Below are 27,216 nucleotides of genomic sequence, written 5' to 3'. Positions count from 1 at the left end.
CAGCTGGGCTGCTTCCACCGAGACCCCCGACCTGTCCCCTTTCCAGTACACACACCTGCATGGTGGCTCACACCTGCAATACCAGCACTTTGGGATCCCTTACACTCAGGAGTTCAAGACCAGCCTGGGCAACATGGTGAAACCCTGGCTCTACCAAAAAATACAAAATCAGCCAGGCATGGTAGTGTGTGCCTGTAGTCCTAACTTCCTGGGAGGCTGAGTTGGGGGGATGGCTTGGGCCCAGGTGGTCGAGGCTGCAGTGAGCCGTGATCATGCCACTATACTCCAGCCTGGGCAACAGAGCGAGGGGAGGGGAGGGGAGAGGAGGGCTGTGGCCAAGCCAGCCCCTAGGTCTCTTTCTAGAGCAATCACTGATGGCACCAGGGTGAGAAGGGGCATTCTGTGCGTGTGGAGACCAATAGCACGTGCCTGGCACACATGTAGGGTAGGGAGTGGTTAAAGGCACTGGCTGTTGACTTATACACATGATCTGAAATCTGGTTCTGCTTTAACCTGGTTACATGAGCTAAGGCCTATTTTTTAGCTCCTTGGGATCTGTAAAATCAGAATGGTACCCACCTCACGGGGACATGAAAGGATTCCAATGAACTGATGAAGATGAAGCCCAGCACAGTCCAAGTGCTCACTCACTGGGAGTTATCACAAGGGTTGGGCCCCCAGCCCCTCCCAGGTCATCCGCTCCACCACTAGCTGGTAGGAAACAGCCTCCTGTGCCCCCCAACCCCTGCCACCTACTTCGCCCAAATTGGCTGTAGGCTTCCCCAGTGCCTGGGCTTCTCTACCCAGGGTCCTGTCTGTCAGCTGCACCATATGTCCCTGACCACAAGGCGTCCTGCACAGGGGTGTGTGCCCAGCAGCTGCGAAGGAGGCTGGCCTCAGACGGTGGCCTGTGGATCCCAGCTCTGTCACTTCCTGGCTGGGTGACCTCAACCTAGTCACTTAACCTTTTTGAGTCTTGTTTTCTCAGATTATGAAATAGGAAAAATTTCCTTCCTCGTGAGATAAGCAAGTGCCATTAGCAATTAAGGACATCTGCACATAAATGAGCTGCATGTGAATCCACACATGCCATTCCATGAAGACAGAGGATCATGTGGATCTTTGGTGCCTTCCAGTTGGCCCCTCCCCAGGTCTGTGAGGGTCAGACCTGTCCTGAGGCTTTTACAAATTGGCCCAGAACTCATTTAACCACAGCATCATTTCATCAGAGGGCTGCTATTAGAGACTGAATGAATACGTCCCCCCCGCAAATTCCTGTGTTGAAAGGCTCACCCCTACTATGGTAGTGTTAGGACATGGGGCCTTTGGGAGGTGGTTGGGTTATGAGGGTGGAGCCCCAGAGAGCTCTCATGCCCTTTCCACCATGTGAGGTTATGGTGAGAAGACGGTCTCTGAGGAAGCTGGCCCTTGCCACACACCACATTTGCCAGTGCCTCAATCTTGGATGTCTATAGCCTACAGAACTGTGAGAAATAAACGCTTGTTGTTTAAGCCACCCAGGCTATTATATTTTTGTTATAGCAGCCTGAACAAAGACAGCTTTGATTCTTAACATATTTAATGAAACTCGGGCTTCATAAACCAGTGAAATGCCTACCCCTATGGCGACAGGGAGCTGGTCACGGGACCTAGGTGCCTGGAGGACATCCCAGTGGCTTTGAAGGCTCCAGCCAATCAAGATGTTCAATATTAGCCCTTCTGCCAACATCTGGCAATGTGAGGCTGGGGCGGACAGTTGGCCTGATGTTGCCAGGAGTAGGATGCTGATGCTGCTAGAGAGTAGGTGGGCTCCAAACCCCAGGCTTCTCACTTGCCTACTAAGCACAGCAGTCTGGAGCTTGGGACCTGGCAGTGCGTCTTTGGAGAAGGCAAAAAAGCCACAGCAGCAACACTTAGGAGAGGAGCAAGACCCTTCCCCTCCCCACCGTATTTCCTCCTCTGAAGAACAATAGCTCAAGCTCTAGCATGGCACAGAACACTGGGTTGGGCTAGGCAAGCAGCCATGGTGGGGGCAGGTGAAGCAATGTGGGTCTCAGCAAGGAACCCCTCTGAAGGTGGCAGTGGCTCCCAGGGCTGCTGCACACAGGACACCACAACTTTGGCATCAGTTGCATGGTGAGCTGCAGTGATCAGAGGGGCTGGGGCCCTGCCAAGAGAGCAAGGCCAGATCGGCCCAGCAGGAGGTAGGAAGGCCCTGATCCAGCAAGGGGAAGTAAAGGAAGTCTACAGCCATCTGTTACTCGTCGCTACTGGGACATCTGGGGACAGGCTCTGTTCTTGGGAGAGCAGGTTACCAGGATTCATAGGGCTGCCTGCCGGTGACAGGCATGTAAGTCACAGGGAAAGGCCAGGATCCAGGCCTCGGCTGTAGCAGCAGCTGGAAGAGGTGGAGCCGCGCGGTCACAATACACGCAGACACAGAGCAGCAATACGAAACAACGGCTCAGAACAGTCAGCTCCTCAGCAGAAGCTGTGTGGGCCGCCACTCCCCGCTTCTGCAATCACCCCATGATGTCTCCACCCCCCCTCACATCCAGACGGGGCTGGACGGCAGAGCAGATGAAGCCTGCTCTGTGGCGGGGCAGCCTAACTGAAACGCACGCCTTCATGGGGGAAGCGGACGGACACCTCACCTCCCTCATGGTTCACATCGTGGACTGCACTTGAGTCCCAGCTCTTCACCACATCCCTAGGAGTCTTAAGAGGAAATCAGTCTGATTTCTTCAGACAGGAGCAGCAAGAGTGGCCAGAGCAAGGAGGACCTCGTGTGAATGGAGGACCTGAGAGGCTGATGCCAAGGAGAACAGAAGCCAAAGCCACCAAGAAAAGCAGACAGGCAGCAAGCGGCTGGAGAAGGCAGGCCCAGTACCCAGGCGAGAAGTTTGGGCCCAGCATTCGAAGAAAGTTGCCTGCTGAAACCAGCTGGGAGCCCTGGGAAGAGCAGAGCTTCTGGGGGACACAGGCTGCACCACCAGGAGCTCCTGGGAGCCCCTTCCTGCTGCTTCACTCCCCATCATGCAGCAGGGGCTGGAAAGACAGGCAGATGCCGAGGAGTTAATGACATGATGCAGGAGTCACACCAGGCCCAAGCTATTCAGAGAGACCCCCAACCTGCAGGGTGGTCCCCACCCAAGCCACCACATCCCTCAGGGAAGCCCCAAAGTCCCTGAGCCTGGTACACACCCCATCAAGACCTGCTCCGAGCACTGAGCTGGTCACCACGTACCCATCCCACTAGACTAGCCCCCAGGCTGGTAAAGGAGAAATCACACACCCTTGTCATAGTCAAGCCCTTCCTTGGGGAAGAAGATAACGCCACACTTCACCCCACAGAACCACAGTAATTTGGGGGGAAATTCTGTCGCCCAATGGACAGACCCTGGGGAGTCCCAGCATTTCGCTGGGATGCGCTGGTTTGGAACCAGTGCTCCCCATCAGCCACCCTAACTCTACCCTCAAGTTACTTGGTTTCCCACTGTGCCACAGGGTTAGTCTTCTTGTTAAGGCCCCAGCCTTTTGTGGGAGATCCTTCTCTAAACCTGGCCCTGTCTCACCCTGGAATGTGGGACTGGAACCCATACCTGTCTGTCGGTCAAGATCCCTGGCTCTGGGCGCTTCCAAGATGAAGCCAGAAGGATGTAGAGCACCAGCAGCCCGAAGGCCACCACCAGCATCCCGGTGCTGTTGGCAAAGACCGCCTCACTGGGCAGGCTGTTGTATGGCCTGGTGGTGTTTTTCCTGAAGATGACAAAACAATGTGAGCCCTCGAGAGATTTTTCCACCTATTTTTGTCTAGTGGGAGACTCGATGTCACTAAGAGAGGGTGAGAAAACCTTCCCGGGGCCACATGTGATCTAGAATTTTAACACCCTTTCTAAGTCCCTGCAAATATTTGTATAATGAGCCAGGCACAGTGGCTCACTCTTGTAATCCCAGCACTTTGGGAGGCCAAGGCATGAGGATTGCTTTACCCCCGGAGTTCCAGACTAGCCTGTGCAACATTGCAACATAGTGAGATCCTGTCTCTACAAAAATAAAGCTTAGCTGGGTGAGGTGGTCCATGCCTGTAGTCCTAGCTTACTTGGGAGGCTAAATTGGGAAGATCGCTTGAGTGCAGAAGTTTGATGCTGCAGTAAGCTATGGTGACACCATTGCTCTCCAACCTAGGCAACAGAGTGAGATGCTATCTCTTGGGGGGGCGGATAAAAGGAGAGAGAGGGTCTTCCTACGTTGCCCGGGCTGGACTCCTTCCACCTCAGCCTCACTAGTAGCTGGGACTACAGGTGCATGCCACTGCACCCAGCTGTAATAATCCTTTTACCCATGAGGAAACTGAAGCTCAAAGCAATGAAATTAACTTGCCCAAAGATGCATAATTAGTAAATGGCACAGCCAAGATCGAAACCACAGTCTGACCTTAAGTCCTAGTTGCTTTTCACTACACCCCACTGCCTCAAAAAAATGGACAGTAGTGGTCAGGCATGCAAGCTCTAGAGTCAGACTGCCTAACCCGAGCCTCAGCTCTGCCACTTACTGGCTGTGTGCCGTTGGGTAAGTTTACGTAACCCCTCTGTTCCCTCATTTGTTTTGTTTTTTTCCTTTTTACCTGAACAGTCCTATTGCAGAATCTGTTCCAATTGAAAATGGCAATGATGGCATTACAGGCACGGTGGCTCACGCCTGTAATCCCAGCACTTTGGGAGGCTGAGGCAGGCGGATCACGAGGTCAGGAGTTTGAGACCAGCCTGCCCAGCATGGTGAAACCCCATCTCTACTAAAAATACAAAAAATTAGCCGGGCATGGTGGCGTGCTCTTGTAGACCCAGCTACTTGGGAGGCTGAGGCAGGAGAATTGCTTGAACCCGGCAGGTGGAGGTTGCAGTGAGCCAAGATTGTGCCACTGCGCTCCAGCCTGGGCGACAGAGCGAGACTCCATCTCAAAAATAAAGAAAATAGCAATGACAACAATACCAATGATGTAGGGTGGTTGACAGGATTAAATGTAAGCTGCTTAGGACAGTTTCTGACACAAAGCAGGTGCTAAATCAAACTGATGCTCAATAAATATCTGCTGACTTACCAATTTCAACCTAAAGAAAGATCAATTCTGTTACCTTTCAGATCAGGAATGGGCCCAACCCCAAAAGCTCTCCTCCCTTGGGTGAGTCCTGTGATCACAGGGTGTATCTTTTGAAGACCCTATTCCCTCCTCTTCACCTTAGAGTTGGGGACCCCACTGCACTCACAAACTGAAGAAAAGCTTCTCATTAATGCCGGAAATGACGGATGCGATGGACAGAGAGAGGATGGCGGCTCCAAAAAAGACGTGGATGGGTTTCAGGAGGCTGCGCAGCCACATGGACGCCCAGGGCAGGAGGAAGACAGCAAAGCCCAGGCACCACTGTGGACAAAAGGGAGGACGCACCCAACTGTGCTGTGTGTGACCAAAGCACAGCCCACCCCAGCAGCGCCTCCTCCCCATCTCTACTCCCTGGATCTTCTTTCACAACTCAGACCCTCCCACCAGGCATTGCCCACCACCATGCTAGCTTCCTCAATGTGGCCTATTACCCAAGCAACAAGAACAGTAAATGACATGCTTAGCTACCATCCCACTTCCAGCAAACCTAACCACCTTGTTTGTCTCTGCTTCCTTCCAGTCCTTGCTCATAAAACTCCTCACTTGCACAGGCCTGAGATCAGAATATGGGAAGCACTTCTAGAATTCTTTTGGTTCACAGAGGTGGGAGTGGGGAAAGTGGAAGCCAGATGGCTGATTAGAGTCCGCATGGTACGTGCCATGACAACGTTAGCAGAGAGGGCTCTGGGACAAGAGACAGGCAATGGGAGGGATAAAAGGAACAGAGTAAGTTCAGGCCACCGACCTCCCACAGCCCTTGAAGAAACTGTCAATTCTACAGGATACAACCTCCAAGGCTCTCTCCAGGCAGTGAGCAGAAGGAATATTTGGTGCTCATGCAAGTGAACCCCCAACCAGAGCTCATGGCTCTAGGAACCTCGAGGAGGAGCGCAGAGAACCCACCTGGCAGGCGAAGAGGAAGACAGCGGTGATGCCCAGCCAGCTGTGCAGGGAGTAGAGGTTGGCAATCTTTCCATGGTTGTGAAACGTAAAGACAGCAACCAGCCCCACAACAGTGAGGATGAAGGCCATCAGGTGCAGCGCTGCATGGAGGAGTTTCCAGGGCAGTTTGGGCCCCACCCATGACTGGGGCAGGCGGTACACCAGTGACGCTGCAGGAGAGCAGTCCTAGGGCTCAGCATCCAGGAGAGGGCAGTCCCAGGGCTCAGCCTCTCCCCTCGTGCTCACCCAGACATCAGGGAATAACCCTGATAGGATCCTACACGGTTTCCCAGCAAGGGAACAGGAAATGCTAGGGCACTGGTATCAACTCCTTGGCATCTTTTATCCTCCCATAATTTGTGGGATAACAGTCAGCCACGAAGGGAGGAGAGAAGGGCCAGTTAAAAAGGGAGGAGGGGTCGGGCAACGTGGCTCATGCCCATAATTCCAGCACTTTTTGGGAAGCCAAGGTGGGAGGACTGCTTGAGACCAGGAGTTTGAGGTTACAGTGAGCTATGATCATGCCACTGCAATCTAGCCTGGGCCACAGAGAGAAAAAAATAAATAGATTCAAATTAAAAAGGGAGGAGGGCTGGGCACGGTGGCTCATGTCAGCACCTTGGGAGGCGAGAAGTTCAAGACCAGCCTGGGCAACATAGCAAGATCCTGTCTCCACAAAAAAAAATAAAAATAAATTACCCGGGCGTGGTGGCACATGCCTGTACTCTCAGCTACTTAGGGGCTGAGGTGGGAGGATCACTTGAGCCCAACAGTTCAACGCTGCAGCAAGCTATGATCATCCCACTGCACTCTAGCCTGAAAAAGAGGGAAACCCTGTCTCCCAAAAAAAAAAAAAAAAAAAAGTGGAGGGGAGAAGCAGGTTTCTTAGACCTCTCATTCTATTTTTACAATAATAAATTCAGCTTGTTTGCGGTTTCCAGGCTAAAAAGCATCGTGACAGTCATTATTTCATCAAACTGAATTGTTACAACTGAGGCTGGCTGTCAAAAACACAGGTACTAAGGTCAGGCAACATAGGTCCAAATCCAGGCTCTGCCTCTTAGCTGTTTGGCCTCTCCTTTCTAACTCTCAATTTCCTCATCTGTAAAAGGGACATAACAGAGCCCACCTCACAAACTTGTAAGAACAAAATGGGATGATACATGTGAACTGCACATGATAGGCTGCTATGATCAATGGCATTGTATTGCCATTTTGCAAGTGGGGAAAATGAGGCTCGTCGGGGCCCCAAAGCATAGATTTGAAAGCATGGGACAAAGATTACTAAGATGGATCCCAGGCTGGGCACGGTGGCTCACGCCTGTAATCCCAGCACTTTGGGAGGCAGAGGCAGGTGGATCACCTGAGGTCAGGAGTTCGAGACCAGCCTGACCAACATGGTGAAACCCCATCTCTACTAAAAAATACAAAAATCAGCTGGGTATGATGGCAGGCACCTGTAATCTCAGCTACTTGGGAGACTGAGGCAGGAGAATAGCCTGAACCCAGGAGGCAGAGGTTGCAGTGAGCCAAGATCATGCCACTGCACTCCAGCCTGGGTGACAAGAGCAAAACTCCATCTCAAAAAAAGAAAAAAAAAGAAAAAAAAAAAAAAAGATCCCGGAAAAGCAAGCAAGTCCCTCATTCAGTGGCCTGACTAAACCATGAGAGGCTTCAATCTCCTGTTCTCTAGAGCTGGTTAAAAACTACAGCTCAGGCCGGGCGCGGTGGCTCACGCCTGTAATTCCAGCACTTTGGGAGGCTGAGGTGGGCGGATCACGCGAGGTCAGGAGATCGAGACCATCCTGGCAAACATGGTGAAACTCTGTCTCTACTAAAAATACCAAAAATTAGCCGGGCGTTGTGGCGGGCACCTGTAGTCCCAGCTACTCGGGAAGCTGAAGCAGGAGAATGGCGTGAACCCAGGAGGTGGAGCTTGCAGTGAGCCGAGATCATGCCACTGCACTCCAGCCTGGGCAACAGAGCGAGACTCCGTCTCAAAAAAAAGGCCGGGCGCGGTGGCTCAAGCCTGTAATCCCAGCACTTTGGGAGGCCGAGACGGGCGGATCACGAGGTCAGGAGTTCGAGACCATCCTGGCTAACACGGTGAAACCCCGTCTCTACTAAAAAATACAAAAAACTAGCCGGGCGAGGTGGCGGGCGCCTGTAGTCCCGGCTACTCGGGAGGCTGAGGCAGGAGAATGGCGTAAAAACCCGGGAGGCAGAGCTTGCAGTGAGCTGAGATCCGGCCATTGCACTCCAGCCTGGGCGACACAGCGAGACTCCGTCTCAAAAAAAAAAAAAAAAAAAAAAAAAAACCAAAAAACCAACACTACAGCTCAAAGGCCAAATCCAGCTCGCTACCTATGTTTGCAAATAAAGCTTTATTGGAACACGTGAGCCACACTAGTGTTTATCTGTTGTCTATGGCTGCTCTCACAATACAGTGGCAGAGCTGAGTACCTGCAACACAGATTCTATGTCTTGCAAAACTGAAATATTTATCTGACCCTCTACAGAAAGTTTGCCAACTCCTACCCTAGAGTATCTGTGAAGCCACCCTTCTGAGATGCCCCCAGTCTTAACCCCTTCCTCCCCCAAATGACAGCTGGGCCCAGAGACAGCCCAACCCACCCTACCCACATAGCCCCAAATCCAACATTAACAAGGGCCAGCCTTGGAGAGGGAAAGTGCAGCTTTATCCAGTCTGGGCCCTACCCCGCCTCCCTTCCTGACCTCTTACTCACCACCTCCGTAGAATACCACCATGCCAGCAACCATAAGCACTGGGTGCCAGTTGAACATGTAGATACTGCCATTCCAGGCAAAGCCACCACGCCAGTACTGCATCCAGTAGATAGTGAAGAGGATGCACATGGAGCCCAGGGACCCCAGCAGCAGGCAGGACAGGTAGAACCATCCCGACGCCATTCTGATCATGCACTCCTGGAAGAAGGAGAAGTCACAAGTCTCCACTGGCTCAGGTGCACCCAGTTCTCTGGCTAAAGGACATAACACTGATTTCGCTCTTGACCTGTGGGACGGAATCTTTTTGCTTCAGTTCCCCTGCATCAGCCTGCGCACCACCCCCCCACCCCCGAGGCCTCAATGTCTGGGTGGGCCTGATCTTCAGTCACAATGACTGAGGCCCCACCCCAGCACCTGGCAGTGCCCAGACAGAGCAGCAAGCTCAAGGCTGTGGCTGGCCGTGGTGAAGGCCAGATGCCAAGCCCCAAGGCCCAGAGTCCTGGGATTGCTCTCCCCTCACAGGACCAGAAGGTAAAGAATTACCACCCCACACCCCCCAGGAAAAAAGGGACAGGAATCAAAATCCAGGCTAAATCACGCAAATGCCCAGGCCTTGGGTTCTAACATAAGAAGGCGAAACTTACAATCTGAAAAGAGCAAACACCCCACTATTACACTAGACAGGAAGAAGTCAGAGAAGTTCTTCCCCAGAGAGTGAGTGCTACGGGGCTAATCTTCACTGGAGAGGTAACCAGGCCTTCACTCCACTGCCCACACTCCACACCTTGAACCAGCTGATGCCCCTCAGCTGTCTCCAGCCCTGAGACTTCTGCTTTCTCTTCCTCTGGGGAAAGTCCAGAGAAGAAAAGAGGAAGCAACAACTCATGGTCCAGAAAGCAAGAGATTTATTTTGAGATTTCCGCAAGTCCTTGATAAACCCAGAAACCAACTCTGGTTTCAGGCATGGCAAATGCTTAAAGCCCTGAGCAGTTGCTCTTAAACCCTAGACAAGTGGGCAAAGCCGCAGGACTGGCCCTGCTTTCAGCTAATACGTAGGCAGCCTGGGCCCAGGCATCAAGGTAGTCACCCTGTCCCATGGACTCACGCCAAGAAGGCAACAATGTGGCTTCCTGCATTGAGGCCCCTCACTCAGAACCAGCCAATAGAGAGAAGAAATAGCCAATAGCCCCCATGGAGGTAAAACACTTGACTGCTCACTTTTAGCCCTAATGATAGGCTCAGAGAACTGGCCTGGGCTCCAATACCTGCGAAATGGGCACCTTGAGCAAATCGCTTAACATTTGCAGGACTCACCTGCAAGAAAGACGTGGCAATAAGAATACTTGAACTGGCCAGGCGCGGTGGCTCAAGCCTGTAATCCCAGCACTTTGGGAGGCCGAGACGGGCGGATCACGAGGTCAGGAGATCGAGACCATCCTGGCTAACACGGTGAAACCCCGTCTCTATTAAGAAATACAAAAAACTAGCCGGGCGAGGTGGCGGGCGCCTGTAGTCCCAGCTACTCGGGAGGCTGAGGCCGGAGAATGGCGTAAACCCGGGAGGCGGAGCTTGCAGTGAGCTGAGATCCGGCCACTGCACTCCAGCCTGGGTGACAGAGCGAGACTCCGTCTCAAAAAAAAAAAAAAAAAAAAAAAAAAAAAGAATACTTGAACAATAAGAATAACGAACACCAGCTATGAGCGCCAGAGCCTTACACACAAGATCCCATATTCCTCTTAACCCTGGGAGGCATATTACCCATGAGGAAACTAAGGCTGAGAGAGAGAAGTAATTAGTATGAGGACCCAGTGAGTGGGTGGGGAGTTCCAAATCCTGTATGTTTAGCTTCAAGGCCCACGCGCTTCCTTGACCACAGGTTGGCAGATCAAGTGAGAAAATGAATGTAGCACATTGTAGAAGTCAAGTATTAGAATTCTTGGCTAGGCGCAATGGCTTACGCCTGTAATCCTGCACTTTGGAAGGCTGAGGCAGGTGGATGACCTGAGGTCAGGAGTTCGAGACCGGACTGATCAACATGGTGAAACCCCATCTCTACTAAAAATACAAAATTAGTTGGGTGTGGTCGTGGGCACCTGTAATCCCAGCTACTCGGGAGGCTGAGGCAGGAGAATTGCTTGACCTAGGTAGGCAGAGGTTGCAATGAGCTGAGAGTGTGCCCATTGCACTCCAGCCTGAGCAACAAGAGCGAAACTTCATCTCAATAAATAAATAAATAAATAGGCTGGGTGCAGTGGCTCACGCCTGTAATCCTAGCACTTTGGGAGGCCGAGGTGGGCAGATCATGAGGTCAAGAGATCAAGACCATCCTGGCCAACGTGGTGAACCCCGACACCCATCTCTACTAAAACTAAAAAATTAGCTGGGCATGGTGGCGCATGCCTATAGTCTCAGCTACTCGGGAGGCAAAGGCAGGAAAATTGCTTGAACCCAGGAGGCGGAGGTTGCAGTGAGCCGCGATCACGCCACTGCACTCCAGCGTGGCGACCGAGCAAGACTCTGTCTAAAAAAAAAAATAGAATTCTTAGTCATGCTGTCACGCACTTCATCCTAACTACTAACAAAAACATGCAACTCATGTTCCTTGTGCCTGCCCAGGCCTCTCAGTGGCCCTCAGTCATGCCATACCAGCTCTCCCCATGCTAGGGGTCCACCTACTTAGGTGAAAATGCTGCACTTTCACAAGGTGACCCAACTTGGCAGTAATCTCTGAGAAAGGAAGGTCCAGCCACGCACGGTGGCTCAAGCCTGTAAACCCAGCACTTCGGGAGGCTGACGTGGGCGGATCACCTGAGGTCAGGAGTTCAACACCAGCCTGGCCAACATGGTGAAACCATGTCTCTATTAAAAATGCAAAAATGTGCTGGGTGTGGTGGCACTCACCTATAAGTCCAGCTACTAGGGAGGCTGAGGCAGGAGAATTGCTTGAACCCTGGAGGTGGAGGTTGCAGTGAGTCGAGATCATGCCACTGCTCTCCAGCCTGGGGGACAGAGCGAGACTGTCTCAAAAAAAAGAAAAGAAGGTCCAAGGACGGGGGGGGAAAAGCTTCCATGAAGCTGGCAGGAGCAAATCATGCCACCAGCTCCTAGAAGCTTTGTGACTCAACTACTTAACTCAGAGATTTACTACCCAGCCTTAGAACTGCCTCCTCAATTCCTCCAAGGGCAGAGGACGTTTCAGGTCACCAGATGTTCACCTAAAACCCTCTCCATCCCTCAATGAAATATAAGAGATCTTGATCAGCAGGCTCACTCATCTGACAGTATCGACTTCCACAACTGTTTTTTTTTTTTCTTTGTAAAAGTAAAAAATAAATGTAGTCCAAAAGGATCTGAAGCCATACCCTAGAAGAGGTCCTGGTTTACTGCTCTGTGACAGACTTAGAATAGACCCTGGGCACACTTTCCTGACAGAGAGCTGCAGAGTTATATTGCCCTGCTCACAATACACAGATAAGCCCTCCTACTTCCTGAAATAGAGCAAAACAGGAGAAAAGGAAGAATGCAGTGAAGGACCAGCAGTGATTCATGCCTGCAATCCCAGCACTTTGGGAGGCCCAAGGCAGGTAGATTACCTGAAGTCAGGAGTTGGAGACCAGCCTGGCCAACATGATGAAACCCCGTCGCTACTAAAAATACAAAAATTAGCCAGGCACAGTGGCATGAGCCTGTAATCCAAGGTACTCAGGAAGCTGAGGCACGAGAATTGCTTGAACCCAGGAGGCAGAGGTTGTAGTGAGCCAAGATCACGCCACTGCACTGCAGCCTGTGCAACAGAGGTAGAATCTGTCTATAAATAAATACCCAGAAGTTCCAGACCAGCCTGAGCAACAGTGAGCCCTCATCTCCACAAAAAAAAAAAAAAAAAAAAAAAAAAAAAAAAATAGCTGGGTGTGGTGGCATGTGCCTGTAGTCTCAGCTACTCAGGAGGCTGAGGTGGGAGGATGGCTTGAGCCCAGGGGAAGGCTGAAGTGAGCTGAGATTACACCACTGCACTCTAGCCTGGGCGACAGAGCTAGCCTGTCTCAAAAACAAAGGAAACCAGTGAAAATTGCAACGCAAATGCTTGAAAATATCCTCTCATTTGTTCTAAGAGGGCAGGCTGGGCTGTGATCCCAGGGTGTGCTCACCATGGTTCGGCCTCCTGTTGTGCCCTCACTTTGCAGAGCCCCATTCTAAGGCAGCAGTCAGCAAGCTCTTCTGTAAAGGTCCAGGTAGTAAATATTCTAGGCTTTGTAGAGCACATGGTCTCTGTCACAACTATGTCATCAACTCTGCCCATGCAAGAGCAGCCACATAAACATCTTAACAAATGAGCACCACGGCTGTGTTCCAGTAATATTTATTTATGGACTCTGAAGTCTGAGTTTCACATAATTTTCACGTCACAAAATATTATTAATTTCTTGTGAAAAAGGATTCTCCCGGCTGAGCTAAAACAGGTCAGGTCCAGGGGTAAGAAAAGGTAGTTCCCGGCTGGGCGCAGTGGCTCCACGCCTGTAATCCCAGCACTTTGGGAGGCTGAGGCGGGCAGATCACGAGGTCAGGAGATCGAGACCATCCTGGCTGACACGGTGAAACCCGTCTCTACTAAAAATACAAAAAATGGGCCGGGCGCGGTGGCTCAAGCCTGTAATCCCAGCACTTTGGGAGGCCGAGACGGGCGGATCACGAGGTCGGGAGATCGAGACCATCCTGGCTAACATGGTGAAACCCCGTCTCTACTAAAAAATACAAAAAAAAAACTAGCCGGGCGAGGTGGCGGGCGCCTGTAGTCCCAGCTACTGGGGAGGCTGAGGCAGGAGAATGGCGGGAACCCGGGGGGCGGAGCTTGCAGTGAGCTGAGATCCGGCCACTGCACTCCAGCCTGGGCGGCAGAGCGAGACTCCGTCTCAAAAAAAAAAAAAAAAAAAAAAAAAAAAAAAAAAAATACAAAAAATTAGCCTGACATGGTGGCGGGTGCCAGTAGTTCCACATACTTGGGAGGCTGAGGCAGGAGAACGGTGTGAACCTGGGAGACGGAGCTTGCAGTGAGCCGAGATTGAGCCACTGCACTCCAGCCTGGGCAACAGAGCCAGACTCTGTCTCAAAAAAAAAAAAAAAGAAAAGAAAAAAAAAGAAATGTTAGTTCCCATCCAGCCCTTAGTCTTTGAAAAAGGATCTACTCAGGCTGGGTGCGGTGGCTCACGCCTGTAATCCCAGCACTTTGGGAGGCCCAGGCGGGCGGATCACATAAGGTCAGGAGTTCAAGACCAGCCTGGCCAACACGGGGAAACCCCGTCTCTATTAAAAATACAAAAATTAGCCGGGCGCGGTAGCGGGCGCCTGTAATTCCAGCTATTTAGGAGGCTGAGGCAGGGGAATCGCTTGAACCCGGGAGGCGGAGGTTGCAGTGAGCTGAGATCATGCCACCGCATTCCAGCCTGGGCGACAGAGTGAGATTCCGTCTCAGAAAAAAAGAAAGAAAAAGGCTCTACTCCAAACTCTTGCAGTGTTACTTTTATAATTTAGAACCACAAATAAATGAAGGGGTAGAGAATCAGTTTGCTGCTCTCCTTCCCCGATGGACTGGGGTACTTCAAGAATCTTGAGGACCAGACTTAGGATATAAGTCCTAAACCCTCATCTTACAAATCAAAACACTGTGACACTGGGGCCCAAAACGAGAAAATGACTTTGCCAAGGTAAGTGGCAGGGCTGGTACAGGAATTCGGGTCCACTCCCTCTCAGCTCTGAGGATTCCTTATTCTCAAAAGTAGCTTCTGTTAAAGGCGGAACATCAGGAGTGAGGGGCTCAATATTCCAGCCAAGGAGGTAGGTGAACAAGTTACCCCTTAGCACTGGAATAATTACACACCCGGACTTCAGCCTGTGCCCAGGTCCGGCTCAGGTGACCAAAGAACCGTTCCAGGGGCCCGAGGGGTGATCCCTGACTCCTCTGCTGGGTGCTCGTGCCAGCTAACAATGGGTGAAAATTGGGGCGAGGAGCTCAAGCTGCTTTCTGCGCCCTCTGAAGAGCTTTTGTGCTTTTATAACCACCACGTTGGAAGGAAGAGCGCGGAGAAAGGTGCCTACTTTCTAAAAGAGAAAATTGAGGCCGAGCAAGGGGGTGGCGACAGTGCGAAGCGAGATAGCAGCGGAGCCAGCATTCGAACCCAGGTCCCTGAACTCCCAGCCGGGGATCTTTCTCACCCCTAACCACAGTGGGACGAAGTGGGGCCGGGATCTCCGGAACCCGCCTCTCGCTACCAGGCGCCGGAGCTGCAGCTCCCGAGGTTCTTAGGAGATGCAGAAGACACTGCCCCGAACGCCTACAGCGGGCTGGCGCCGGCTCGCCTTCTTATAGGCTCGCAGCACTTCCGGTCGCGCGCGAGGCCTCCTGGGAAGTGAAGTCCAGAAGCCCGGGGTTGCCGGCTCCCAGCGCGCCAAGGTGCTAGCCCCCTAACTCCCGTTCCTCCTCGGCGTTTCTTCCCCAGGTCCGAAGTCAGGGTCCAGGACTGCTGTGATTCATCAGTTTCGCCTCTCATCCCCCATCTAGAGGGGACGGAAACGCTCAGGTGAACGCGAAGCCTCCCACCACTAGCCGGCCCTAAGCAAGGCCATGCGCAGTGTGGGCGGGAGCCCTAAGTCAGCTAGCGGCGAAGCTGGGAGGGCCCGGAGCAGGCCGCGCCCCGAACGGCGAAGGCTCCAACATGGCGGCCGGACTGGCCATTGAGCGGGAAGACTAGCAGGCAGCACGGCGCAGACGGGGCCCGCGTCCTCCCTTTACTTCCGGGATTTAAAAGCGGCTTCCGGAAGCCGGGACGGTGTCCCCATGACAACCGACGTTGGCGTTTGGAGGTGAGAGTGATTGACGAGAAGTGGGTTAAGAGACCAGAAGTCAGAATTTTTGGTGCTGTTGTTTTGGGCTTGGGTTTTATGCTTTGTTGTTGTTTGCCAAGGAAGCCTTGTTTTTAAATGGATTGGGAGGCGTGAAGAATACTGCCCTAGGTACAAAGGGAAGGCGGCAGGTAGCGGTGGACGAATTAAAGAGCTTCATGAGCTTGCGAATCCCCACTGCCCTAAACTGGAGGGGATCGTCGTAAGTAGAGACAGCCATGGGCGTTTCTGCATAACGGATCCTCAAAACAGCCCTGGATGGTGGCCTGTGAGTAGTGATTAAGAGCACGGATTTGGCGTCGCAGTTACGAAGCCTGGTTCTGCTGACTTGAGACCTGGAGGAATGCCTTGAACTCTGACTCCTGTGTCCTTTCCTGTAGAATGGGAATAATTCCCACCTTGCAGAGTTGTAGGGAGGATTAAAGGAAATGATCTTGGTTGACAAGTTTATCGTGGTGTGGGTACCTAGGTAGTAGCTATCAGTATTATTTAATGCGGCCGGGCGCGGTGGCTCACGCCTGTAATCCCAGCACTTTGGGAGGCCGAGGCGGGCGGATCACCAGGTCAGGAGATCAAGACCATCCTGGCTAACATGTGAAACCCTGTCTTTACTAAAAATACAAAAAATTAGCCAGGCGTGGTGGCACGCGCCTGTAGTCCCAGGTACACGGGAGGCTGAGGCAGGAGAATCGCTTGAACCCAAGAGGTGGAGGTTGCAGTGAGCCGAGATCATGCCGCTGCACTCCAGCCTGGCAACAGAGCAAGACTCTCTCTCTCTCTCTCCCCACCCCCCCATATATATATGTGTATATATATATTCTCTCTTCATATATATATGTGTGGGTGTGTATATATATTCATTATATATATATACATATATATATATTCATTATATATATATACACATATATATTCATTATATATATATATAAATTCACATATATATATATAAATGAATGAGGAAAGCGCGTACATACGTCCAGTAAGGTGGGACTTCACCAGCTGAGGTGGAGGAGGTGCCTTAACCCTCTGGAGCCTCTGTGTAAAATGGGGATAATATACATTATAATGGCTACTTCTCAAGATGGTTGTAGGATTAAGTAAGGTTAGAAATATGAAAAGAGCTTATACATTGCAAAACATTTTACCGATGCTAATTTAATCGCTAATACTCAAAGCATTTTGAAATTTCTTTATAGATTTGGCACAGCAGCAGGGTCATAGGACACCCCCAGAGCAACCTGTGGGTCTTGGAATAGATGAAAAGAAACAACTGCCACTGTGTTGCTACCATAACCCTAAAGATAAAGCCTTCCGGGAGACCCCTATTTCCTCTCTGCTTTTTCTGCCTACCGCACTTCACACAGGCACTTCACACTTCTGTGCCGGCATTTTTCCTGCCTAGTTAAGTATCGGTCTATTAGTTCTGTAAGAGACAGCTTAAGTCTAGTAGTTAAGAGCACAGACTGTGGACCCAGGCAGCCTGCATCCGAATACCATCTCTGCTACTTACTAACGATGTGACCTTGGACAAATTATTTTACCTCTCTTGGCCTCAGTTTTCTCATCTGTAAAATGGAGAAGGTAATAATGTATTATATCATCTACCTTGTGAGGTTTAAATAATGTTAGTGCTTGTAGAGCACCCCCTGGCTCATTGTAAGCAATGTGTAAGGATTTGCTGCCATTTTTGTTACCACTGCTACTACATGACCAGGCAGTCATTCTTCTCAGTAATACTACTAGGTTCCTTTGGTTAGAGACAGCTCTGCATTTAGAAGGTTCCAGGCATGGAGAAAAGTTGGTGAAGGTCCTAGAATAAATGACTTCTTGGGGATTTTTGGTTGTTGGTTTTTTCACTAAAGTATCCCATGCGACTGGAGTGGTACCTGGCACACAGTAGGTCCTCAGTAAATGTTTATGGTATTAATACACTTCTAACCTTGCTTATTTTTTCGCCCCAACAGGTGCTTGCCTTAGAGCAAGGGAAACAGCTCTGATTCAAAGGAACTAGAAGCATCTCCCTTAGTGGTAGGGAGAGAGCCAGGAGCTGTTTTCTGGGAACTGTGGGATGTGCCCTTGGGGGCCCAAGAAAACAGAAGGAAGATGCTCCAGACCAGTAACTACAGCCTGGTGCTCTCGCTGCAGTTCCTGCTGCTGTCCTATGACCTCTTTGTCAATTCCTTCTCAGAACTGCTCCGAAAGGCTCCTGTCATCCAGCTTGTGCTCTTCATGTGCGTGCAGTAAGGCACTCTGGAAAGCTGAACCCAAGCAATTCAAAGGCCCTGACAGTGGTGATTTAGTGTCTAAAGTTATTAGTAGGCTGGGTACAGTGGCTCACACCCTTAATCCCAGGACTTTGGGAGACCAAGGCAGGAGGATCTTTTGAGGCTGGGAGTTTAAGGACCAGCCTGGGCAACATAGCAAGACCCTATCCCTACCTAATAAAAATTTTCAAAATTAGCTAGGCGTGGTGCCACACACCTGTAATCCCAGTGATTCAGGATGCTGAGGTGGAAGGATTACTTAAGCCCAGGAGTTCAAGGCTACAGTGAGCCATGATCATGCCACTGCACTCCAACCAGGTGACAAAGACCCTATCTCAAAAAAAAAAAAAAGCAGGCACGGTGGCTCATACTTGTAATCCCAACACTTTGGGAGGCCAAGGTGGGCAGATCACCCGAGGTCAGGAATTCAAGATCAGCCTGACCAACATGGAGAAACCCCATCTCTACTAAAAATACAAAAATTAGATGGGCGTGGTGTCACATGCCTGTAATTCTAGCTACTTGGGAGGCTGAGGCAGAAGAATTGCTTGAACCTGGGAGGCAGAGGTTGCAGTGAGCCATGATCATGCCACTGTACTCCAGCCTGGGCAACAGAACAAGACTTCATCTCCAAAAACAAAAAAAAATGTTAAGAGTGTCAGATAGCCTGGGCAACATAGTGAGGCCTTGTTTCTACTAAAAAATAGTTGTTGTTTTTTTTTTTTTTTGAGACGGAGTCTAGCTCTGTCACCAGGCTGGAGTGCAGTGGCATGGCACAATCTCAGCTCACTGCAACCTCCGCCCCCTGGGTTCAAGCAATTCTGCCTCAGCCTCCCTAGTAGCTGGGATTATAGGCGTGCACTACCACACCCCGCTAATTTACCACACCCAGCTAATTTTTCTATTTTTAGTAGAGATGGGGTTTTGCCATGTTGGCCAGGCTGGTCTCAAACTCTTGACCTCAAGTGATCCACCCACCTCAGCCTTCCAAAGTGCTGGAATTACAGGCATGAGCTATTTTTTTTTTAATTAGCTGAGTATAGTGGCACACACCTGTGGTCCCAGCTACTCAGGAGGGTGAGGCGGGAGGATCACTTGAGCCCAGGAAGTCGCTGCAGTGAGCTGTGATCATACCACTGCACTCCAGTCTGGGCAACAGAATGAGACCCTGTCTCGAAAAAGAAGAGTCTCAGAGAATCTTCTATAGGACTATGTATGGAAGAAATTTTAAAAATAAAGAGAGTATCAGAGCAGGAAAGCCTTGACTATGGACTGCAATCTAACTGATGGGGCCAGTGGGTAATTTTAGGTAATTTTAGCTTCCTGTCATTCAGGTCCCAAAACCCATGTTATCTCTGTGAGGGTTTAAGATGTCAGATGCCTATCTCACAGGAAAGGACAGGCCTCGTGGTGTCCCTCAGGACATAGAACCTGCTCTTGGGTCCTCACACAGGCCTCCATTGGTTATACTTTTTTTATGTCTACAGCATCCAGGATATTGCAGTCCTCTTCAACATCATCATCATCTTCCTCATGTTCTTCAACACCTTCGTCTTCCAGGCTGGCCTGGTCAACCTCCTATTCCATAAGTTCAAAGGGACCATCATCCTGATAGCTGTGTACTTTGCCCTCAGCATCTCCCTTCATGTCTGGGTCATGGTAAGAGTGGAAGTCTGGATTCTTTTTTTAATTTTTATTTTAAATAGAGATGGGGTCTTACTATGTTACCAAGGCTGGTCTCGGACTCCTGAGCTCAAGCGATTCTCCTGCTTCTGCCTCCCAAAGTGCTGGAATTACAGGCGTGAGTCACTGTGCCCAGCCTGAACTCTGAATTCCTGAATCCCTAAAGGGCTAGGGATAACTTTTCTTTCCTTTTTTTTTTTTTTTGAGATGGAGTTGCGCTCTGTCGCCACGCTGGAGTGCAGTGGCACAATCTCAGCTCACTGCAACCTCTGCTTCCCAGGTTCAAGCAATTCTCCTGCCTCAGCCTCCTGAGTACCTGGGATTATAGGCACACGCCACCATGCCCAGCTAATTTTTGTATTTTTAGTAGAGACAGGGTTTCACCATGTTGGCCAGGATGGTCTCAATCTCTTGACCTCGTGATCCTCCCGCCTCGGCCTCTGAAAGGGCTGGGATTACAGGCATGAGCCACCGCACCCGGCCACTGGGATATCTTTTCTCTGGGAACTCAGCTTCATTCTTTGACATCTCAGGCAATCCTTCATAGAGAACAGGTGAAATGAAAGTGGTTTGAGTTGGAACTCTGGGCATGTGAGAGTTTCATAAGGTGCTCTTGACCAACCTTAAGTGTTGAAAAACAGCCTTGTCCAAGAGTCACCGGACTCTTCCAGAACATGCAATTCACCTTTGCCCCAAACAGGCCTACCAGGGCTAAAACAGGTAGTTGAATGTGTTTCATCATTAGTTATTTGGGCAGGTGGATGTCGATACAGGTTATTAGGCATCAGTGCCCCATGGCTAATGCTGTAGGCAGTGGCCATTTCTGGGAAGTAGCCAAGCAGGATTGCTGCTTGCCCTTGAGCGCTCCATGCCCTCTGCCGAGCTCCCATCACTTTAACTAGGAGAACCGGCCTCCAAGATGCCTCCCTTTGGTTCTAACATAGGCCTCAGATCAGATCCAGTGTCCATGGTTTCAGATTTCTTCTGCTTCACAAATTCTTCCAGCTCTTTGAATATCTTATATGTTTCTCATGCACTCGATTGAATTGAACTCTTTAAAACCTCAGGGTTCTGTAGTTGTCACTTCATTATTAAAGCCACTTTCACACCCGAACCCCCTGTTAGGTTGCGCTTGTGATTCCACAGAGAGAAGTAGAACTCCCAGGAAAGAAGCAAAGCAACACCAGAGTCTCTGGGTGCTTCCTGAAGAGGATTCTGTGCTCTGGTTCCTGGAGCCAAAATAGGTCCTAGCTTTGTACTATAAAAGCCGTTAATCTCATTAAACCCTGAGTGCACCAAAGTCTTTATCTGACAAGAGCTGAGCCAGCGTTTTTCAAGGCAAGACAGTGACCAGCTGAACTCCTGAGATAATGAGTATATCATTTCTCCTTGGCAAAGGTTATAGAATGAAAGAGGATAAATAACTTAGTTCATACTTCCTCCCTCAAAGTTAAAAGGATATTCCCTTTGCAGCAAAAAAGGGAGCTTGAGGCTCCTTCGAGAAACACTCGTTGGGGTTGCAGAAAGGAAGGAGAGGTTAGCGTGATTTTAAACCAACTGGCATCTGCAGCTAACCAAGTTGGAGACATTAGGGCCTCTTGTGGCCATTAACCTTTGTGTGTCTCACATCTCCTTCAGAACTTACGCTGGAAAAACTCCAACAGCTTCATATGGACAGATGGACTTCAAACGCTGTTTGTATTCCAGAGACTAGGTAAGGACCAGAGCAAGATCAGTCCTCTCTTGGGTCCCACATGTGTCTCTTTCAGTAAGGCCCTTGATTCCGGCTTCTCAGCCCTGTCCCAGCTGGTTTGGGATGGCTGCAACAGCCACACCAGGAACAGGAGGGATTACTGCCCCTGCCCTTGCTGGAAGACCATGGGAAATCAGGAGGCAGAGCTGCCCAGCCTCATTAGGTTCTGTTCTTAACCTGAAATGATACTCAGGAGCACCCCTGAGGCTTCTCTTCTGCTTCCTCCCTGCAGCGGCAGTGTTGTACTGCTACTTCTATAAACGGACAGCCATAAGACTAGGCGACCCTCACTTCTACCAGGACTCTTTGTGGCTGCGCAAGGAGTTCATGCAAGTTCGAAGGTGACCTCTTGTCACACTGATGGATACTTTTCCTTCCTGATAGAAGCTACGTTTGCTGCTCTGCAGGGAGAGTTGGCCCTATGCATGAGGAAACAGCTGGACTTTCCAAGGAAGGTTCAGACCAGCTGTGTTCAGCATTCAAGAAGGAAGATCTTCCCTCTTGCAAATCAGAGTGTCCCCATCGGTCTCCAGTGCAGCATCCCTTCCTTGCCTCCTACCTCCGTTCCACCCCCTTTCCTTCCTTTCCTCTCTGTACCATTCATTCTCCCTGACCCGCCTTTCTTGCTGAGGATTCTGTGGCTCTTACCCTTGTGAAGCTCTTCCTTTAGCCTGGGACAGAAGGACCTCCCAGCCCCAAAGGATCTCCCAGTGACCAAAGGATGCGAAGAGTGATAGTTACATGCTACTGACCGATCACACCGCAGACATTTAGATTTTTATAACCAAGGCACTTTTAAAAAATGTTTTATAAATAGAGAATAAATTGAATTCTTGTTCCATAAATGGTGGAGTCTGTCTGTCTAGCTAGATCTCTTCATGGTTAAGAGGCATGCTAACGTCCAGCTTAGCATCTACTTGACCCAGAGGGAAGATTGAGCCACAGATGAAATACAGATCTTTATTGAGTTCCACTGTGAGTACAAAGTATTTTAGTGGAAATTCAAGATGGAATCTGATGCTGCATCCCCCACTCCTGGAGTTCCAGATTTCTGTGCTCTGTTCAGACTCTCCATATCAGAAACCTTAACTGCCCTCAGAAGAATAAAAATATTCCTTAGCCAGTTTTGGCAAAAGCAATTTTTAAAATTCATGTGTCCATAGTATCAGTTTTCTATTGCCGGAATACTGTGTGACAGACCACCACCAAAGTTCAGGGGCATACAGCAATAAACAGCTGCCAGGCTCTCTGTCCTGGGTTCAGCTGATCAAGGCTGTGTGTGGGTGGTTTCAGCTGGGCTCACTCATGTGTCTGGTCAGCCGCAGGTCAACTAGGCATCTGTGATGGCCTTGGGATCCATTGGCAGTTGGCTAGCCTGCAATGACCTCAGCTGGAGTGACGAGTTACTCAGCTCTGGTTTGCAGGATTCACTTCCCACAGACTAGCCTGTGTCTGCTCACATGCCAGTGGCAGAGCAGGAAAGTCCCGTGTGCAACCCCATTTCAAGCCTGTGCTTGTCTTGTATCTCTTAGACTCCTATTGATCAAGGCAAGTCATGCGACTAAGCCCAGAATCAAAGTGGGAAATTGTTACCAACCACAAGTTCTTAGACTCTTATTGCTATAGAAGTTGACATGAGGCTAAAAGAATTTGCCACCAAGGCTTCATTGGAGCTTATGCCTGGGCATAAGGTACACAACACAAATGAAAGAGTTTCCTGACTGACTCCGAAAAAAGCCTGCAGGGTTTTTCTCTTAGGCAAAGTGTTGGAATTGACCTCGGGTAGGGTAGGCAGGCTGGGCTGAGCAAAGCACGTGACGGGTAGGGTGTGCAGGTCAGCATCTTGCTGTGAGGGTTATCTTGAATAATGGACCACCAGGTGGTCTGGCCAATGGCAACAAATCTGTATTCTTTCCTGAGGAGGGACACTCCACACACAATGTTGGTTTGATATTTTGGACCTCCTAAGGCCAGTTCCCGGAATTCTAAGTAAAAGGCCTGGGTAAACATTGTGAGAGCACAGAAGATGAATACAAAATGGCAATTTACTTTGTATGACTAACGCGTTGGCAATAGTGGATACATCAGCAAGGTAGAGGTGTCAGTGGGGATGCATGACAGGATGCTGTAGTGGGGGTGAGCTGAAGCCATGCCCTGTCTCTACTCTGTCTCAAAAGCACTACAAAGTTTCGGCCGGGCACGGTGGCTCACGCCTGTAATCCCAGCACTGTGGGAGGCCGAGGCAGCCGGATCACAAGGTCAGGAGATGGAGACCATCCTGGCCAACATGGTGAAACCCTGTCTCTACTAAAAATACAAAAAATTAGCTGGGCGTGGTGGCGGACACCTGTAGACCCAGCTACTGGGAAGGCTGAGGCAGGAGAATGGCGTGAATTCTCCTGTTGCAGTGAGACGAGATCATGCCACTGTACTCCAACCTGGATGACAGAGCGAGACTGCATCTCAAAAAAAAGAGAAAAGAAAACTGGAAAGAGAAAAACTGTTTCAAGGACTATAGCACACCTGTTGTTAGAGTCTAGTCTTGCCTAATATTTTTCAATTTTATTATTTTCTACAGTTTGGACTGAATTCTAATTTTTCTTGGCTACAAGTCTTCAAAATAATGTTTTCAATTTTTTTCTTCTTTTTTCCATTTTTTTCTAATTTAGAGTCACGGAAAACTAAGCTGTGCTTTCGTCAAGCCCTGCAAACTGAATCTAGACAACTTCAGAAGAAAGTAACAGCAACTATTTACAGACGTAAGCCACTTACATACCTGCCTACCGATGTATGGACTTCAGAGTAATGTGGCTTATAGCGATTTTCCAGGATTGTGCTTTTGTTTGTTGTTGTTGTTCTCCCTTCCTCCCCCATTTTCTCTTCGTAGGACATGACACTTCACAACTTTCTAAAAATGAGTTTTCCTAATAACTCAGGACCTACTTGTCTAGAAATAAACCTTCCTAGCCATGAGAGATCAGATGAAACCTGAGACGATAGACTCATTTTTTTCTAAAATGCTTTCTCTAAAAGATTTTTAAAAAGAAAAAGGAGGAAATGTGAAAGGAAAGTATCTTGGGCCCCCAAATCACTCAGCTAAAGGCAAAAGTCAAGCTGGGAACTGCTTAGGGCAAGCCTGCTTCCCATTCTAATCAAAGTCACTGCTCTGCTCACTGAGACAAATGCATATCTGATTGCCTCCTTTAGAGAGACTCATGAGAAACTCAAAAGAATGCATCCATTTGTCTCTTGTCTACCTATGACCTGTAAGCCCCTCCCTGCTTTGAGTTGTCCCGCCATATTGTTTCACTGAGCCAGACTAAGGCATACGTGACTATTCCTCTACCCTCCTCTCACATGTAAATTGTGCATTCAGTGAAAGGTTAATCAGAAACTCAAAAGAATGTAATTGGTTGTCTCTCATCTACCTATGACCTGGAAGTCCACTCCCCTGCTTAGAGTAGTCCCACCTTTCTGGACCAAACCAGTGTACATCTTACACATACTGATTGATGTCTCACGTCTCCCTAAAATGTATAAAACCAAACTGTGCTCTGACCACCTTGAGCACATGTTGTCAGGACCTCCTGAGGCTGTGTTGTTACAGGCACGTGTTCTCAACCTGGCAAAATAAACTTTCTAAATTAACTGAGAACTGTCTCAAATTTTCTGGGTTTACACTAACTTGGCGATCCAAGATTTATTTTCCTTTCACACTGGTCAATTGTGCCTGAATTCCAAAGGGAAGAGAGTATAATGAAGCATGTCCAAACACCTCTTCCAATTACGACCTGAACTAGTTTTTCAGGTTTAGTTTGGAATCCCCTTGGCCGAGAGGAGGGTTCATTCAGTCTATTAGGGGACTTAGAATATTACTTTTGGTCTACACCAGGGAGGACATGGAAGCTCCCTGGCTCTTTTCTATACATTGTCCTATGCGTCTCTTCCATCTGGCTATTCTAGAGTTCTTTCCTTTTGTAATAAACCAGCAATCTAGTAAGTAAACTGTCTTCCTGAGTTCTATGAGCCATCCTAACAAATTACTGAACCCAAGGAGAGGGCTGTGGGAATCTCTGATTCATAGCCAGTGGGTCAGAAGTACCACAGAGCCAGACTTGCGATCAGCATTTGAAGTGGGGGCATTCTTTTTTTTTTTTTTTTTTTTTTGGGACGGAGTCTCGCTCTGTCGCCCAGGCTGGAGTGCAGTGGGGTGATCTCGGCTCACTGCAAGCTCCGCCTCCCGGGTTCACGCCATTCTCCTGCCTCAGCCTCCCAAGTAGCTGGGACTACAGGCGCCCACCACCTCGCCCGGCTAGTTTTTTTGTATTTTTTAGTAGAGATGGGGTTTCACCATGTTAGCCAGGATGGTCTCGATCTCCTGACCTCATGATCCGCCCGTCTCGGCCTCCCAAAGTGCTGGGATTACAGGCTTGAGCCACCGCGCCCGGCCGAAGTGGGGGCATTCTTGTGGGACTGAGCCTTACTTAACCTGTGGGCTCTGATGCTAACTCCATGTAGTGTCAGAATGGAATCGAATTCTAGGACACCCAGCTAATGTTGAATAATTCGTCAGTGTGGGAAAACACCCACACATACCATCATACCTGGCTAATTTTAATTTTTTTTTTTGTAGCGATGGGGCCTTCCTACTGTTGCCCAGGCTGGTATCAAACTCCTGACCTAAAGCAATCCTCCTGCCTGGGCTTCCCAAAGTACTGGGATTACAAGCGTGAGCCACTGCACCTGGTGGAAAAAAGCACTTTGAAAGGCCTTAGAGACTTCCATTCTTCTAACTGACCAACACTCCAGTGACGAACTAGAAAAGCCAGATTGAAAAAAAAAATCATATATATATATATATATATATATATATATATATATGATTTTCAGTTTGAGGCTCTTTTTTATGAGATGGAGTTTCACTCTTATTGCCCAGGTTGGAGTACAGTGGCGTGAGAGATATATATGTATATATATGTATATATAATATTTAATATATATATATAGTATTGTTAGTAGAGACGGGGTTTCGCCATGTTGGCAAGGCTGGTCTTGAACTCCTGACCTCAGGTGATCTGCCTGCCTCGGTTTCTCAAGGTGTTGGGATTACAGGCATGAGCCACTGCGCCCAGCCTAAATAATAATGTTTAAAAATCATATTTTTAATATTATCAGAGAGCTGGTGAAGAAAGAAGGACCAGCAGGCCTAAAATTCTAGAGTAGGGAGAATCATAAAGAAGCCAGCTGACAATTGCCACAGATTCCTCCCCGGGGCATTTACTAATTCTATGATTGAGCAAGAGGCTAAGAATCCAAGCATTGCCCAGACAAGGTTGCAGAAAAGCCAGCTGAGCTGAGTCATCTCCTAACCCTGAAGGAAGAAAATCAGGACGTCAAAGAGCCTTTAAAACATAACAGAATTTTTCCTTAAGATATTTGCCAAATTCTGAAGCTGTGTAGAACTAGAGGTTATAAAAATCAAAGCCTCCGGCCAGGCGCGGTGCTTCATGCCTGTATTCCCAGCACTTTGGTGAGGCTGAGGTGGGTGGATCATCTGAGGCCAGGAGTTCGAGACCAGCCTGGCCAAAACGGTGAGCCCCCTGTCTCTACTAAAATTGCAAAAATTAGCCGGGCCTGGTGGCGTGTGTCTGTAATCCCAGCTACTTGGGAGGCCAAGGCAGGAGAATCACTTGAACCCAGGAGGCGGAGGTGCAGTGACCATGCCACTGCACTCCAACCTGGGTGACAGAGCACGACTCTGTCTC

At 49.5% G+C, this 27,216-nt stretch overlaps 2 protein-coding genes across 38 annotated transcripts; one reads left to right on the top strand and one right to left on the bottom strand.

Annotated features, from left to right (window-relative positions):
* Positions 1 to 1,561: 1,561 nt before the first annotated feature.
* CYB561A3 (cytochrome b561 family member A3) lies at positions 1,562 to 15,184 on the bottom strand. 27 transcript variants are annotated; one of them, XM_065528104.2, is made up of 8 exons: positions 15,062 to 15,184; positions 13,000 to 13,100; positions 10,070 to 10,165; positions 8,851 to 9,049; positions 6,065 to 6,273; positions 5,268 to 5,422; positions 3,603 to 3,759; positions 1,562 to 3,048 (listed from the first exon to the last, which is right to left on the bottom strand). In XM_065528104.2, exons 2-8 carry the CDS (start codon positions 13,000 to 13,002, stop codon positions 3,025 to 3,027), a joined length of 843 nt encoding a protein of 280 aa, XP_065384176.1. In that variant the 5' UTR covers positions 13,003 to 13,100; positions 15,062 to 15,184; the 3' UTR covers positions 1,562 to 3,024. The 27 variants fall into 27 exon arrangements, 22 of the variants coding, with proteins under 22 accessions (XP_065384176.1, XP_065384175.1, XP_073869617.1 ...); XM_065528103.2 differs by having other exon boundaries at positions 1,562 to 2,398; XM_074013516.1 differs by lacking the exon at positions 13,000 to 13,100 and adding an exon at positions 12,445 to 12,635.
* A 353-nt stretch (positions 15,185 to 15,537) lies between these two features.
* On the top strand, positions 15,538 to 25,101 carry TMEM138 (transmembrane protein 138). Of its 11 annotated transcripts, none has more exons than XM_015434643.4 (6): positions 15,538 to 15,709; positions 17,716 to 17,982; positions 19,503 to 19,674; positions 21,337 to 21,412; positions 21,684 to 21,792; positions 24,121 to 25,101. In XM_015434643.4, exons 2-6 carry the CDS (start codon positions 17,855 to 17,857, stop codon positions 24,134 to 24,136), a joined length of 501 nt encoding a protein of 166 aa, XP_015290129.2. In that variant the 5' UTR covers positions 15,538 to 15,709; positions 17,716 to 17,854; the 3' UTR covers positions 24,137 to 25,101. The 11 variants fall into 11 exon arrangements, with proteins under 11 accessions (XP_015290129.2, XP_015290128.2, XP_005577726.3 ...); XM_074013521.1 differs by having other exon boundaries at positions 15,663 to 16,016; XM_045371967.2 differs by lacking the exons at positions 21,684 to 21,792; positions 24,121 to 25,101 and adding exons at positions 16,948 to 17,332; positions 21,836 to 22,296 and having other exon boundaries at positions 15,663 to 16,016.
* The last annotated feature ends 2,115 nt before the right edge of the window (positions 25,102 to 27,216 follow it).

The sequence above is a fragment of the Macaca fascicularis genome, chromosome 14 (assembly GCF_037993035.2).
Source record: "Macaca fascicularis isolate 582-1 chromosome 14, T2T-MFA8v1.1".
Classification (NCBI taxonomy): domain Eukaryota; kingdom Metazoa; phylum Chordata; class Mammalia; order Primates; family Cercopithecidae; genus Macaca; species Macaca fascicularis.
The sequence above is the reverse complement of the archived record's forward strand: the minus strand, read 5'-3'. Positions and strand labels throughout refer to the sequence as shown.